General features: G+C 40.4%; 1 protein-coding gene across 1 annotated transcript in view; it reads right to left on the reverse strand.

The window, feature by feature from the left end:
• Positions 1 to 13,942, reverse strand: part of LOC146812902 (alpha-2-macroglobulin-like) — a 237,564-nt gene that overhangs the window by 56,931 nt on the left and 166,691 nt on the right. Inside the window, exon 16 of the mRNA XM_085619972.1 lies at positions 1,646 to 1,816. Coding sequence (XP_085476098.1) covers positions 1,646 to 1,816 — 171 coding nt within the window. The remainder of the gene's footprint in view (positions 1 to 1,645; positions 1,817 to 13,942) is intronic.

Genomic DNA, 13,942 nt, shown 5'->3' on the forward strand with positions numbered 1-13,942 from the left:
GTGCAGGAAAATAAATATTACATTCTATGTAATAATTAATATTTTTGATTATAAATCATTTCTATAACAAAATATGTATTTGTAAATTATTATTATTTTTTTTTAAATTAATCTTTGTATGTCATTTTTAGATTTCTTTAACATTATAATATGTTTCTATGTTTTGTAATTTTTTAATTTTTTATATATGTTTTGTTTTGTTGTTTTCATTATGTTTTGTACTGTAGTTGATATTTTATTTGTTTTTAAATTTGAATTCTATTCAGTGGAAAAAGTAATTTTTACCCCTCCACTATCCAACACTTTCCATACTTCTGCATTCGCAGGAGTGGGAATAGTAATTTATACCCCTCCGCTATCCAACACTTTCCCTACTGCTGCATTCTCAGGAGTGGGAATATTAATTTATACCCCTTCGCTATCCAACACTTTTCCTACTGTTGCACTTACTCGAGTGGGAATAGTAATTTTTTCCCCTCCACTATCCAACACTTTCCCTACTGTTGCACTCGCTGGAGTGGGAATAGTAATTTTTTCCCCTCCGCTATCCAACACTTTCTCTACTGTTGCACTCACTGGAGTGGGAATAGTAAGTTTATCCCCTTTGCTATCCAACATTTTCCCTACTATTGCATTCACTGGAGTGGGAATACTAATTTTTACCTCTTCCCTATCCAACACTTTACCTACTGTTACATTCGCTGGAGTTGGAATAGTAAATTTTAATCCTTCGCTATCCAACACTTTCCCTACTGTTGCACTCGCTGGATTGGGAATAGTAAATTTTAACCCTTCGCTATCCAACACTTTCTCTACTGTTGCACTCAATGTACTGCAAACTGTAGGTTTAAAATGTATTTAATATTTTAATATTTTAATTTATAATATAATCTTTTTAATTAATTTTTATGTCACAAGTGTATATATATGTATATATGTATTTATAATTTTCTTATATATTTTAAACATTTTACAATTAATTAAAATTATCATTTAATTGTTTTTAAGTAAATATATATATTATATTTTATATATGTTAACTTATTACTTATAATTGTTAAAATTTACTAATCAATCTAAATAATGTTTTGAAGCAAAATGTATTTAATGAATTTTACATTATTTTTTATACATATAAAATAACGATATTTTGCACATCGATATTTTTTACAACAATATTTTCTTTTTGATATTTTTGTACATACCATGATAAATATAGGAGGTCGATATTTTTGACAATTATATTTATGTCCTGATATTTGTGTAGGTTAATATTGTGGTGGTCGATATTCTGTCAGTGATCCACTACTGTTAATTTGTTCAATTACGCTGCACTGTTTGCTATATGTAAAGCATCAAACTGCTCCTGTGTCTAGGCTCAATATCATTAAACATCATAAATAAATAAATACTACATGCATGCATACATATGTAAATACATAAATACATAAATATTGAAACATTCACATTTATAGGAAGACTGGACAGACCATAAGAGGGATATATTGCTCACCAGAAGAGGTCTCTTAGACCAAGAAGTCCTGAACCTTGACTAGAAGACTCACAATCCTTAGAACACTGGCAAGGCAAAGCATTAATTTTAGCAGGACGTCAAGCATGCAGGATAAGGAAAGATCAGACTCACTTTCAGAAGATCAGAAACATCTTTCTCGGTGTCCAGGTGTGACGCATAGTACATCAGCCCATTCTGGAAGAGAGGCTCAGGATTCATGCAGGATGTAGAGTCTACTTCCTCCAGGTTCCTCCCTCCATGGTAATAACCAGTGAGGTCTTTCACAGGGAGCAGGTCATACACCTATGTTTATAGAGAGCATGAGTAGATTAATGTATGTCAATGCGTGATTGGGTGACAACCCTGACTTCCTGCTCCCATCAGACTCCTCCTGCTCAGTGAATGTAGGCTCTCTGAGGTTTAGATGTGATTTCCCCAACTACCTGCCTGGTAAAAGAAATACGTTAATTTGATTTTTTTTATAACGTGAAATTTGCAACTCCATTGAATCAGATAACTGATAACAATGCCAATGAGGTGTCTGACCAATAAAGTATTGATAGGGAAATCCACAGTCACCTTAAAAACGATAATGAAGAAATAACTTTCTCGTTTGAAATCAAGGTCTTAGGATCGGTAAAGCCTGTACCTTCGACATAATTTGAACAAAGCACAAAATCTTTTGTGGTCTAGGATTTTCTCCCTAGTATGAATGAGGTACTTCCTGACTGTTATCCTGCTACAGAAAAGAGGGTCTAAAGAAGACTCTTCTTTGCATAATATGTGTTACACTGTTATGACTGTTGATGTCCTTTGGTCCTATAAGTGTAATAAGTAAATGTACTCACTCATTAATTTCCCTATTGATTCATCTGCACAGAAGGATCAGAGTGACTATACTGCATGTTAGAAATTGGGTAACTGGTTGACTGGGGATGAGCCCTAGTCAAGCAGCAACCACAGTCCTAGTCAGAGTAAGGCACAAGAAAACCCCAAACTAACCTATGCTCATCCCCTGGTAGCTTAGCACAGAGCAGTTAGGCATAATTTAGAGGCAATGTGTGAAGTATTTGTGCAACAACTCTAACGGTAAAATATTGAAAACCCACACTAAAAAGGTCACAAACCAGGCTAGAATAATAGAGTAAAATCGAATCAATAAAACAAGACCAAAACAACAGAAATCCAATCAGTTGAACCAGAGTTATAAGTTTTTAAAGAATAAAGTGTAAAATATCAACTAAAAGCAGAAAGCGCCAACCACGGCTATCTCGTCTCACTGAATCAAAGTCAAAAGTAAAGGCCGACCGCGATGGAGTGCGGGTCGGATATTGTCCCAGATTATCCCTGCTGAAGTTTTACTTTCTCAAATTTTGTGCCAAGCGTCCCATTTGTATTGGAGATGGTCAGGCGGAGGAGGGATAGCATCACGGTGGTGGCCGATATGGCTCGAAGATCAGGCAGAGTATCGTGGCGGGGCAGGCTGGGGCTTTGCAGTGGTCTGCCACAAGCGTTTGATGCTTTCTGTGTGAAGAGGTGGCTGGCGGGCATCTTGTGCTAAATTTTGTTGTGAGCGGCTCTGAGAGGATCTGAGAGGCACAACATGAGGATCAAGAACTCACTGTAGCTGGGTCCAGAAGCTGGATAGGTGTCTTTTACGTCACTGAAGCTCAGATCAGGAGGCCAGCAGACAAGGCCTTTGAGACATTCAAGAGTCCTGGGTTCAAGATGAAGTTGCAGCTCTACTTCTTCTTCTCCAGGAAAGAGGGCAGTTGGCAGCAGGACAGCACAGCAGGGCTGCTATTTCTTTAGACTAGCGGTCCTGCAGAGTGGCAGTCCATGTAGCAGCACAGTAGTCCTTCTTCCTGGCAGTTATCTGCAGGTCCAGAAGTGTACCGAAGATTTGGACTTTGAGGTCCTGCATACCGCAGGGGAATGCAGGCAAATACCTAAAGGCTTTTCTAATAAACACACGCTCCGCAAAAAAACATGAATTTCAAATATTTGATTTGCTAACTGACCACAACCCAGACTTGGTGTTTCTGATGGAAACATGTTTAACTGAAGCCTCTAACCCACTATCGCCAATGCTATCTCCCGGGCTACCACATCTTAAGGAAGGACCGTATTACGGGAAGGGGGGGTGGATTAGCCCTAATTTTTAGGAGCTCTCTCAGCTGCACTCCTCTAACGATCCCGGATTTAGAAGGTACAGAGAGCCTGGGCTTCCTATTAACTGTTTCCATCCATCAGTCCATCGCGGGGGCTTTGATTTATCGCCCTCCTGGACCGTTGGGGAAATTCTTGGAGTCTATTAGCCACATGACTGCATTTATAGTGCCCAAACACAGCCAATGTTTGGTTCTGGGCGATTTCAATATCCATATGGACAACGCTCTAGAACCAGAAACCATAAAGCTCTACGAAGCCCTCGACATTCTTAACTTAACCCCCTATCTTAATCTTCCCACACATAATAAAGGGCATACTTTAGATCGGGTCTTTTCCTCAAAATGGATTGAAATGGAGGCTCCCCTCACTTTAACTTGGTCGGATCACTACCTTATAAGTTTTAATATCAGTAGGGAACCTGACAAGCTTTACCCTCAAGGCAAAACACCCACCCGCAGTAGTTTCAGACCCTTTCATCTGATCTCACCAGAGGCAATACAGAGCGCTCTGAGCCAACGCCCTATCCACCTCAGTGGCCATCTCGAGCAGGATGTGATCTTCCTAGAGCACTCGTTGAATCTGCAGGCGCTGGAACTTGCCCCCTCTACCATGAAGGCGGCCAAATTTACCAGCGCCTCTGCCCCCTGGTTCATGGAAGCACTAAAAAAAAGCAAAAGCTTGTGCAAACATTACTGCACGGTACTGAAATGGTTTACGTCCGTCTTAAATAACCGTTCTCAAACCATCTGGACACCACCTTTCACCGCAAAAATCCCCTCCTGAACGTCGGGGTCACACATTATTTAACCTGTGCATGGTCCCCCTCGCCCTTCTCGCCGAGAAGCATGGCGCCAAAATAGTGTCGTAAGCGGACGAAACTCAATTGTTGTTCACATGCGAGAAGGTCTTTGAATTTAATGGGACCAGGATTAATAACTGCCTCTCAGAGGTTTTTCTTGGTTCACCCGCAACCAATTGAAATGTAACTCTGATAAGTCAGAGATTATTTTCTTCGGCTCTCGTCCATATGAAGCTTGGCATACCTGGTGGACGCAGGACATGTCCCCCCCTCGTCTGATGTCACTATGGCAAAAAACTTGGGGGTCAATTGGATGCTGCCCTCTCTATGAAGGCACAAGTCCAATCAGTGGCAGGCACCTGTTTCGGGACATTGAAAATGCTGAAGAATTTTCTCCCTCTACTTCCAGTCTCCCACAGGAAAACAGTTGTCCAGGCCCTCGTGTTGTCAAGACTGGACTACGTTAATTCCTTGTACTTGGGACTTCCAGAGTACTTACTCGGCCGACTACAGATTATTGAGAATATGGCGGCCAGGGCCATCTTTTTGACTAGACCTAGGACGCATACGTCTAATCTTTTGTCCTCACTTCATTGGCTTCCGGTGTGGAAAAGAATCAATTTTAAAGCTCTAGTCCTGGTTTTTAAAGCTTTTCATAAGATCGGTGCTCCCTACCTAAGGGTAAGATTTCAGCCTTACACTTCGCAGCACACCTTGAGGTCCTCTACCCAGCGCTTGATCTCGATTCCGAAGGTAACGCTTTCCCGGGTTGGGGGAAGATCTTTTCAAGCAGTAGCATGCCTCCCCCACTGCAACAGATCCCGGACCTCCTAACTTTTAGGCAGAATCTGAAAACTTGGCTTTTCCAGCTCTAGGCCGGCGGCAAGGGCGGATCTCTGTTTGTTGTTATTGTGGTGTTTTTATCTCAGCAACGGGACACTCCTGGGAGTAGCCACACGCTCTATAAATCCCAGATAACATAACATAACATATACATGGTTTTAGACATGGGGGTCTCCAGTTGACAGAGGTATGCGCCCTGTTCAAGCATGGACCACAATAGTAGCCAGGTTAGGTTAGATAAAAACTAGAAGACAACCTGTGCTCAACATCTGGTAGCTAGGCAGAGAACAGTCAGGCTTATCTTAAGAGGCAATGTGTAAAGTATTTGTGCAACACACACAGACAGTACCACAATGAAAAAAAACACAAAAAACTACACACAGGTTTAGAAAAATAGATTATATATTTATGAATATAACAAAACCAAAATTTCACAAATCCAATAGGTAGAACCGGAATTATGATTTTTTTAAAGAATAAACCTAAAAGTGCTGTTTGGAAGTCAATAGTGTTTAGGGGTTTGTTGAGGTCCCGATGGGCCGGGAAAATCCAAAATTCAGGCTGACCGCAATGGAGAGAAGGCTGGCTACAGGACTTACGCAAGCCCCGCTGAAAAAGTACCTTGAATGGAGCTAGACTCGTTGTCATAAAGTTTGGGAGAAAACTGGTTGGACAAGACAACATGAGTATACAACTACAAAAAGGAGAACAGAACCAGTCAGGGTCCTGAGCAGAACCCCAAACTAATAACAGGTTTGAATCGCGTCAGCAGAAATATTTGGGGAGAGCCTTATCAGAATCATATCAGTTTAAAGGGCATTTACAAAGAACTGACAAGCCCAATACAACTAAACCCGCTTTGGAAACCGCAAGAGACTTTTTTAGCAAGAGGTTCACAGGATAGAGAACCACGGTGAAGATCATCTCTGCATTATGTAAAATTTGTTGACTGGTATATGAGCACTATTAAATTTAGTTTCATTGTTTATGCACAAATTATAGATAAATGTCGAAAAATTGTATTTCTTGCACAATCACAGCTTAGGGGGTCATTAGGATGGCCGACGGACTCCAGTCCATCCGCCATCCTGGTGGAGACCGGGACCATCCGCCATACATGTGACAGTCCAGCACACAAGATCAGAATGAGACCTCCACCATGGCGGTCGTATCCTGCCATTTAACTTTGCGGCGGGTGCTGGAGCAGGGTTTTCTGTTAGAAAATTCTGGGGCTTTTGAAGCTCTGGCATGTTTATGCGTTTTATTAATTATTAATAATTAACAACTAATTATTTGTCTTGTGCAAGTGAGTTGAATTAACCAATCTGTTTGTCCTAACACAAGAGAAGGTTACACAAGGGTTAGCATGTTTGTGCTTTATTTGTCTTACAATAACGTGCAAGTTTTCCATGTTTAAATGTTGCTGTGTGCTATTTATTTTGAGCACAAAACGCTGTCTGAATTAATGCTCTATATGTCGCAAAGCTAGATAAATGCATACACATAAGGGTATTAGTGGGGTTAACACTGTCTAATCATTATGATGTAGTAATCTTTATTTTGTTTTTTCAATTAAAGATGGTCTATTGTGGCCTATGGAGGCCTTTATGAAAATAATCGAGAATAATTTGAAGCCTGGCTGAGCTGTGGTTCAGGCGTAGAAAATTTTGGTGTATCAAGGGAGACCCCTGCTGGTGCTCAGCTAACAGAAAAACTGTCGGCAGTCCTTATAAGGAAATTTCCGGGAGGACATCAGCAAGTTTGGAGGATCTCCAAAAGAAATGTTCGTCCTTGGGAAACAATGAGCTTAAGAGAACTCTGTGCAAAGGCTGGTTTGTCGGAGGAAGCAAATTTGAACAGTTGCAAAACTCGATTCTTTCTCCGGGGATTTTATAATTATGACTTTTCTTGAGCGGAGATTTCAGGATGTAGTCAAGATACATCCCATCCTTCTTGTTTTACTTGGTGATACAATTTATTCATGTGGGTTTTCATTGTATTTTATGGTATAAAATGTTAGCTTAGGGAGGGCTCTCCCCACTTCTTTCTTTCGTCGCCTTGCTGCGTGAACTTGCGTTGCAGATGACCGATGCTGAGGACTTTATCCTGAAAAGACTTTTCAAGAGACTGGTCCTGACCCGTTCTGACACTAGTTAGAATAGGTAATTATGAGAAATGATTTATTCTGATTTACTTTGACTAATTTTAGATAAAGCAATATAACTTTTGAGACATGGTGTTGACTATTTCTTTCATTGTCATTTATTGAACTATTAATGATTATTGTTATAGATTGTTTATATTATGTTGGACAGCCACTAAAACTGGTCCTATCGCCTAGATATAGATGCAGGGTGTTTAGGAGTTTTCTTCCCACAGATTTGCTGCTGGTAGAGTATCGGAGCATATGTAAGTGAAATGGGCCCTAGTGTATGATGAATATATGAGCGTGTAACTGTAGAGATTACTCTATCTGTGGTAGTGGGTATATTTTTATCACCCTGATCTGTATCAATTTCTCTGGTAGCAGAGGATGGTTTTAGATGGTTGTCTTGATCTGATAAGATAAGATAAGATTGCTTGTAAACTAGCTTATTGATTGTTGATATATTTTGATGTTTTGGTATATGTACTAATACTATATGTTGAAGTCGTCGTGTTGAGTTAAATGTAGTGCTTCTGGAATTTGGAAGCTGGAAACAGTTCCGTAGAAGGGCAGAGGGAGGTATATGCTGCTCTCGGGAAAGACGGGATTGTAAGGAATTACGTGTGACAATAGAAGTTGCGCGTTCATTCATTGTCTGGGTTCGGAATCAGTGACATTGTATGTTACTATTAGAAATTTTCTAGTATATAAGGAGTGTGTATCGTAGTGAAGGTTTCCTGTGAAACTCTGGTCTTAAGTCTCAGGGATCCGTAAGGATTGCCGTTAAAGCTTATTGCGGGAGGAGTAATAGGTATTCTCTGAGCTTGTTTGCAGAATTGGGCAGAGGTAAGCTGCTTAGTTGTTGTGAGTTATAATTCTGTGCAGAGGCAGATTGTACGCTGTTTTCAAGAAGCAGGATTCTGTGTGTATGTACTATATTTTTCTCGTATGAATGTGCGTGAATGCATATACATTTATTGATTGTAAGACTCTTTGGATACGTCCTGGAGGAGACAGTTATGAGATGTATGTAAAGTTGTTAACTCTGGAGAAATAGATTCTTTTACTATTCTGTGGTTAGCGAAGCAGACAATGGAAATGTTTTAATGTGGTAACTAACAGATTTTGTAGAAATTTTGATAAGTGAAGTCTACTGAGAGATTTTGTAAAGGAGGGGTAGACAAGTGACAGAGACAGGCGACAGAGACTGCAGCGGCTGCTGACGTCAAGAGGTTCGCGCACTGATTGGATACTGACTCAGAGAAGGGTTCGCGCTAGGATTGGTGCGTTGGTGTGAGTCGCGCAGGGATTGGAAGACCTGCTTAGTGACGTAGACGTCCCAGGACTGGTGCGTTAACGAAAATTAAGTTTGCAAACCTTTTAAAGTAGAGAGTTTAATAAGAATTAGCTAAGATGTATTATCAAGAGGAGAAAAAGAAAAAGACGTTCTTTGGAAAGGTTAAGAAATGGTTTAGTAAGGATAAAGAGGTTAAAACAAGAGAGGGTGAGTTGCTACCTCCAGCGAAAACACCTGCATCCTTCATGGTTGCGAAATATGGATTACATACCTGTGTATGGTTACAGAATTGGGTTAGGTATACTAAAGAAGATGGTGTTTTAGCATTTCCAGAACATGGATCATTTAATCTGGCCGTGTTGAGAAATTTACGGGAAAAAATGGCACATCTAGACCCGAAGCCGAGACCTACACAGTTCGAGGCTTTAGTGGAATGGGAGGAGGAAGTTCATGAGCGAGAAAAGCAAAGGTCTGGAGGGTACTACAGGTACATGTTTGGGAGGAGACATGATCGTGAGACACATCAGGATAGAATGAAAAGATGGCGAGATGCTAATATGACAGAGGGATTATATCCTATGAGAACAGTTGAAGCTTCGGCTCCTTCAGAAGAAAGGGTTTCTGAGTCAGATAGGAGAAGATATGGAGAATATGAAGATGAGGTTTTAAATGACATGATGTACAAGAGACCACCTCCATATAGATCAGAATCGGAAGAGTGTACACCAGTTGTTTCTCCGATAAGAGATACAGTTGAGAAAGAAAAAATGACACCTGAATCAATAAGTGATAATTCTTTTAGAGAGGAAAATGCCAGAAATGCCAGACAATTAGCAAAGACGACAACAGAACTGACTGAGAAAATTAGGGAGTTAACGATGAATATGGAAGCTGTTACAGTGCCTGTTACTATAGGTCCAGTAATTCCTATGTTTGATGGACAGAAAATAAGTGAAAATGGGCTAGTAGTTCCATATATTGCAAATAATTCAGCTGGTCCTTCAGGAGATTCAGGTAAAAGAACAGGGAGAAATGACCTGAGACAAACAAGACATGACACAGGCAGTGAATTAATGGATGTTAGTGATTCTAATAGTTCAGGAATGCCAATTTTAGAACCACAAAGAAAAGGGGTTCCAGTGAGAAAGACAACAGAAATAACAGTTGAGGACTTAAATGACTGGATGAAGGTTCTTCAGAAAAAAGATAAAGATGCATCAATTGTTGATGTGGTTAAATTACGTATAGAGTTAGAAGAGCTTGTGACAGGAACAATCCCGACAGAAATTTTGAAAAGTCACCATGATGGTGAATTATTGTTTATGTGTAAAAGCATAACATGGAGAGCAAGAAATACACATGATAGACTGAGAGCGATAGCAAATGAGCAAGGAGTTGACATTGATAAAGTAAAAGCTTTGCAGAAAACGTACAGGATGGATTTCACAGAAAAAGATATAGAGAATTTGAATACTTCTGGTAGAACAGGACAGATTAAAGAAATGGTGGCATTATTGCGTAGATGGGGTGATGTAGAAAAGTGGAAAGATAGGTGGTATAAAAAGAGAGATGAATCTGAAGATAGAACAACTTATTCAGCATTTCCAGTGAGAGAAAAAGAGAAACCAGTGGAACAGTTTCCTATGAGAGAAATACCTGGAGGAGGATATGTACATGTTCCATGGACCAGACAGGATATTTTATCATTTACGAATGATTTCCCTCGATTGAGAGAAAAGCCCGTCGAGTGGTATAGGCAGGTAGACAGGTTTGTGAAACTGTCAAAAGTGCTGTGGGTTGACCTGAATAGTCTGTTTGATATAATTGTTCCAGCAGACTTGTGGACTGAGTGTAAAATAGTTGTGAGTTGGCCTAGTGAGGAATATCCAAGAGATCCGAGAACAGGGGCACCAGATCCAGAAGTGATGAGGAAGTACGATCAGGTGATGGTATACCTGAAGAGTAAAGTTCCTCCAAAAGAGACAGACTGGGTTAAGATAGATCGAACACAACAGGAAGCAAAAGAATCAGTTCATGCTTTTTACGAAAGGCTGATACTGGCTTTTAAACAATTCAGTGGAGATGAACACCTGGGTGACAAGGATTTGAGTCATTTTGTATACAGATTTGTATATGGTTTGAGACCTGAAATTGGTGAGAGAATTCGTGAACACACAGTGGATTGGCAGAGTAAGAAAGTAGATGAGATTCTGAGACATGCAAAATATTTCAGTGATGAAATTGAAGCAAAGCAAAGAAAGCTGAAGGAAAAAGCAATGTGGGCACAGGTGAAAGTTGCAGAAAGACAGGAAGCACAGTTAGTGGAACAGGCAAATAATCCAGGAAATAATACAGGGAATAGCCTGAGATTTACAGGAAAGGGAAGGGGAAGTCTTGAGGAAGCGAAGAAGAAGTTCCCATGTCACAACTGTGGCCAACTGGGACACTGGAGGTCTGAATGTCCTAATCCACCATTAAATGAGGGTAAATCCTTGAATCAACAGGTGCAGAATGAAGGGAATAACCAGCAGCAACAGCAACAACAGCAGAAAGTTGTGAGACAGCAGCAGAATCAAGAGCCAAAACCACCTTTACCGCAGAATAGAGGGGTACAAAAGTACAGTCAGGATTCGGGATTCTTCAATGATGAGCAGGTAAACAAACCAAGACGTACTAACAAGGTACAGCAGTACTTGTTAAAAAGTGAAGGGAGTGAGTCTGAAGGTGATTACTGACGGTGCCGAGGAGAGGAAGAAGAGTGCATACTTGGTGCAACTCTAGAAATAGACCAGGCAGGACCATTTGTGGATGGGAAAATAAATGAAGAAGGTGTTACTTTTTTAGTAGACACAGGTGCGACGAGATCAACTGTCAGGTCAACAGATGTTAGAAATCTTCCTCTCTCGGATGAAGCAATCCAAGTAGTTGGTGTAGCCAATACACAGATCAGAACACGTCTTACTGAACCAGTGAAGGTACAGATAGGGAAATTCTCAGATATGCACAGATTTATAGTCTGTGACACGAGTCCAGTGAACCTGTTAGGTAGGGACCTATTGTGTAAGATGAATTGCACGATTTTCTGTACACCAGATGGAATAGCTTTTGAGACACCAGATGATGATGCTTTCTATCGAATGACTTTAGAAACTAGAGAAAGTGAGTTAATTGGTACATTTCCAGTGTTCAATCCGGAGGATTTACCTCAAGTGCTGAGAGACACAGTGAAAAGAGCAGTTTGGGATTTTACAGGAGAGGATGTGGGATTGATGAATAATGTAGATCCAGTAAAAATTGCTGTGAAAGAGGGAATTGCATATCCTAACATTCCTCAGTATAAAATGACGCCAGAAATAATTGAAGGGATAACTCCAATAATTGAAAAAATGATTCAGCAAGGAGTCCTGAGAGAACTATTGAGTAGTCCATGTAATTCACCAATAATGGGACTGAAAAAGCCTAATGGCAAGTTCAGGATTGTGCAGGACCTGAGAAAAGTTAATCAGATTGTGGTGGCATGTTGTCCCATCGTGCCAAATCCATCAGTGATTCTGTATCAAATTCCACATGATGCTGAGTGGTATACGGTGATCGATTTGTGTCATGCATTCTTTTCAATTCCATTACATCATGACAGCCAGCCAATTTTTGCATTTAGGTTTGGCCAGCGCATTTTAGCATGGTGTCGTATCCCACAGGGGTATACGGAGAGTCCTTCGATATTCAATCAGTTATTGAAAAGATCGTTGGAAAGTCTGATTATGCCGGAAAGCTCAGTCCTAGTGCAATACATTGATGATCTGCTTGTGGCATCAAAGACACGTGAAGCTTGTGAAGTAGATACCATAGCTTTACTGAATCATCTGGCAGATGGAGGGTTAAAGGTATCCCCAGCCAAATTGCAGTTTTGTAGAAAAGAGGTGCATTATCTTGGACATAATATTGAGAAAGGTCTGAGAAAAGTGACTACTGACAGGATTAAAATAATCAGAGAAATGAAAGCTCCAAAAACTCAGAGAGAAGTGAGAATGTTCCTGGGTATGGTGGGATATTGTCGTCAGTGGATAATTAATTTTTCCCTGATAGCAAAGCCATTGATTAAATTGACAAAATGTGACATGACAGATCCATTGGATCTAGATGCAGAACAATTGGCAGCATTTGAAGAGCTTAAAACAAAAATGTGTGAAGCTCCAGCTTTGGGTATGCCAGACTATGAAAAAGAGTTTGAACTATACTGCAGTGAGAGAAATGGATGTGCACTTTCAGTGTTAATCCAGAAACATGGGCAATTGAGAAGGCCTATTGCATATTTCTCATCGACACTTGACCCTGTAGCTGTGGGTTTACCAGGTTGTCTAAAATCTGTGGCTGCAACATGCAGAAGCCTGGAGCAGAGTGAGGGGATCATAATGGGATATCCTGTAAGGGTATTCGTACCTCACAATGTGGCGATTCTCTTGACAAGAAGCAGAACTCAGCATATGTCAAACAGTAGGTTGACTAAGTATGAGAAAGTGATTTTGGGAGCATCGAATGTGACTCTTGAAAGATGTACAAATGTGAATCCAGCGACACTTTTGCCAGACATTGAGAATGTGGGTATAAGAATGGAAGATGATCATGATTGTTTGGATGTGCTGGAATACTGTACAAAACCAAGACCAGACATTAAGGATGTTCCGTTGCCTGAGAATGATCATGTGCTGTTTGTAGATGGATCATGTCTGAGAAATGATAATGGTGTGCTATGTGCAGCATATGCAGTGTGCAAGGTTTCAGAGGTTATGGAAGCATCACCGTTGAAAGGAGTGAAATCTGCACAAGTTGCTGAATTGGTGGCATTGACAAGAGCTTGTGAGATTGGGAAAGATTTGAGAACAACTGTGTTGACTGATAGTCAGTATGGGTTTGGAGTGGTGCATGATTTTGGCCAATTATGGCTACAGAGAGGTTTCTTGACATCGGGTGGAACTCCAATAAAGAATGCTGAGCTGATTGGAAAATTGCTTGAGGCGATACAGCTGCCTAAGGAGTTAGCAGTTGTAAAATGTGCAGCACATGTTTCAGGAGAAGATTTTATCACTGTTGGCAATAGATATGCTAACGATGTGGCGCAGTATTGCGCGAAAACAAATCAATCAATTAACAGGGACAGGATGGAGGAAATGT

The sequence above is a fragment of the Triturus cristatus genome, chromosome 7, assembly GCF_964204655.1.
Source record: "Triturus cristatus chromosome 7, aTriCri1.1, whole genome shotgun sequence".
Classification (NCBI taxonomy): domain Eukaryota; kingdom Metazoa; phylum Chordata; class Amphibia; order Caudata; family Salamandridae; genus Triturus; species Triturus cristatus.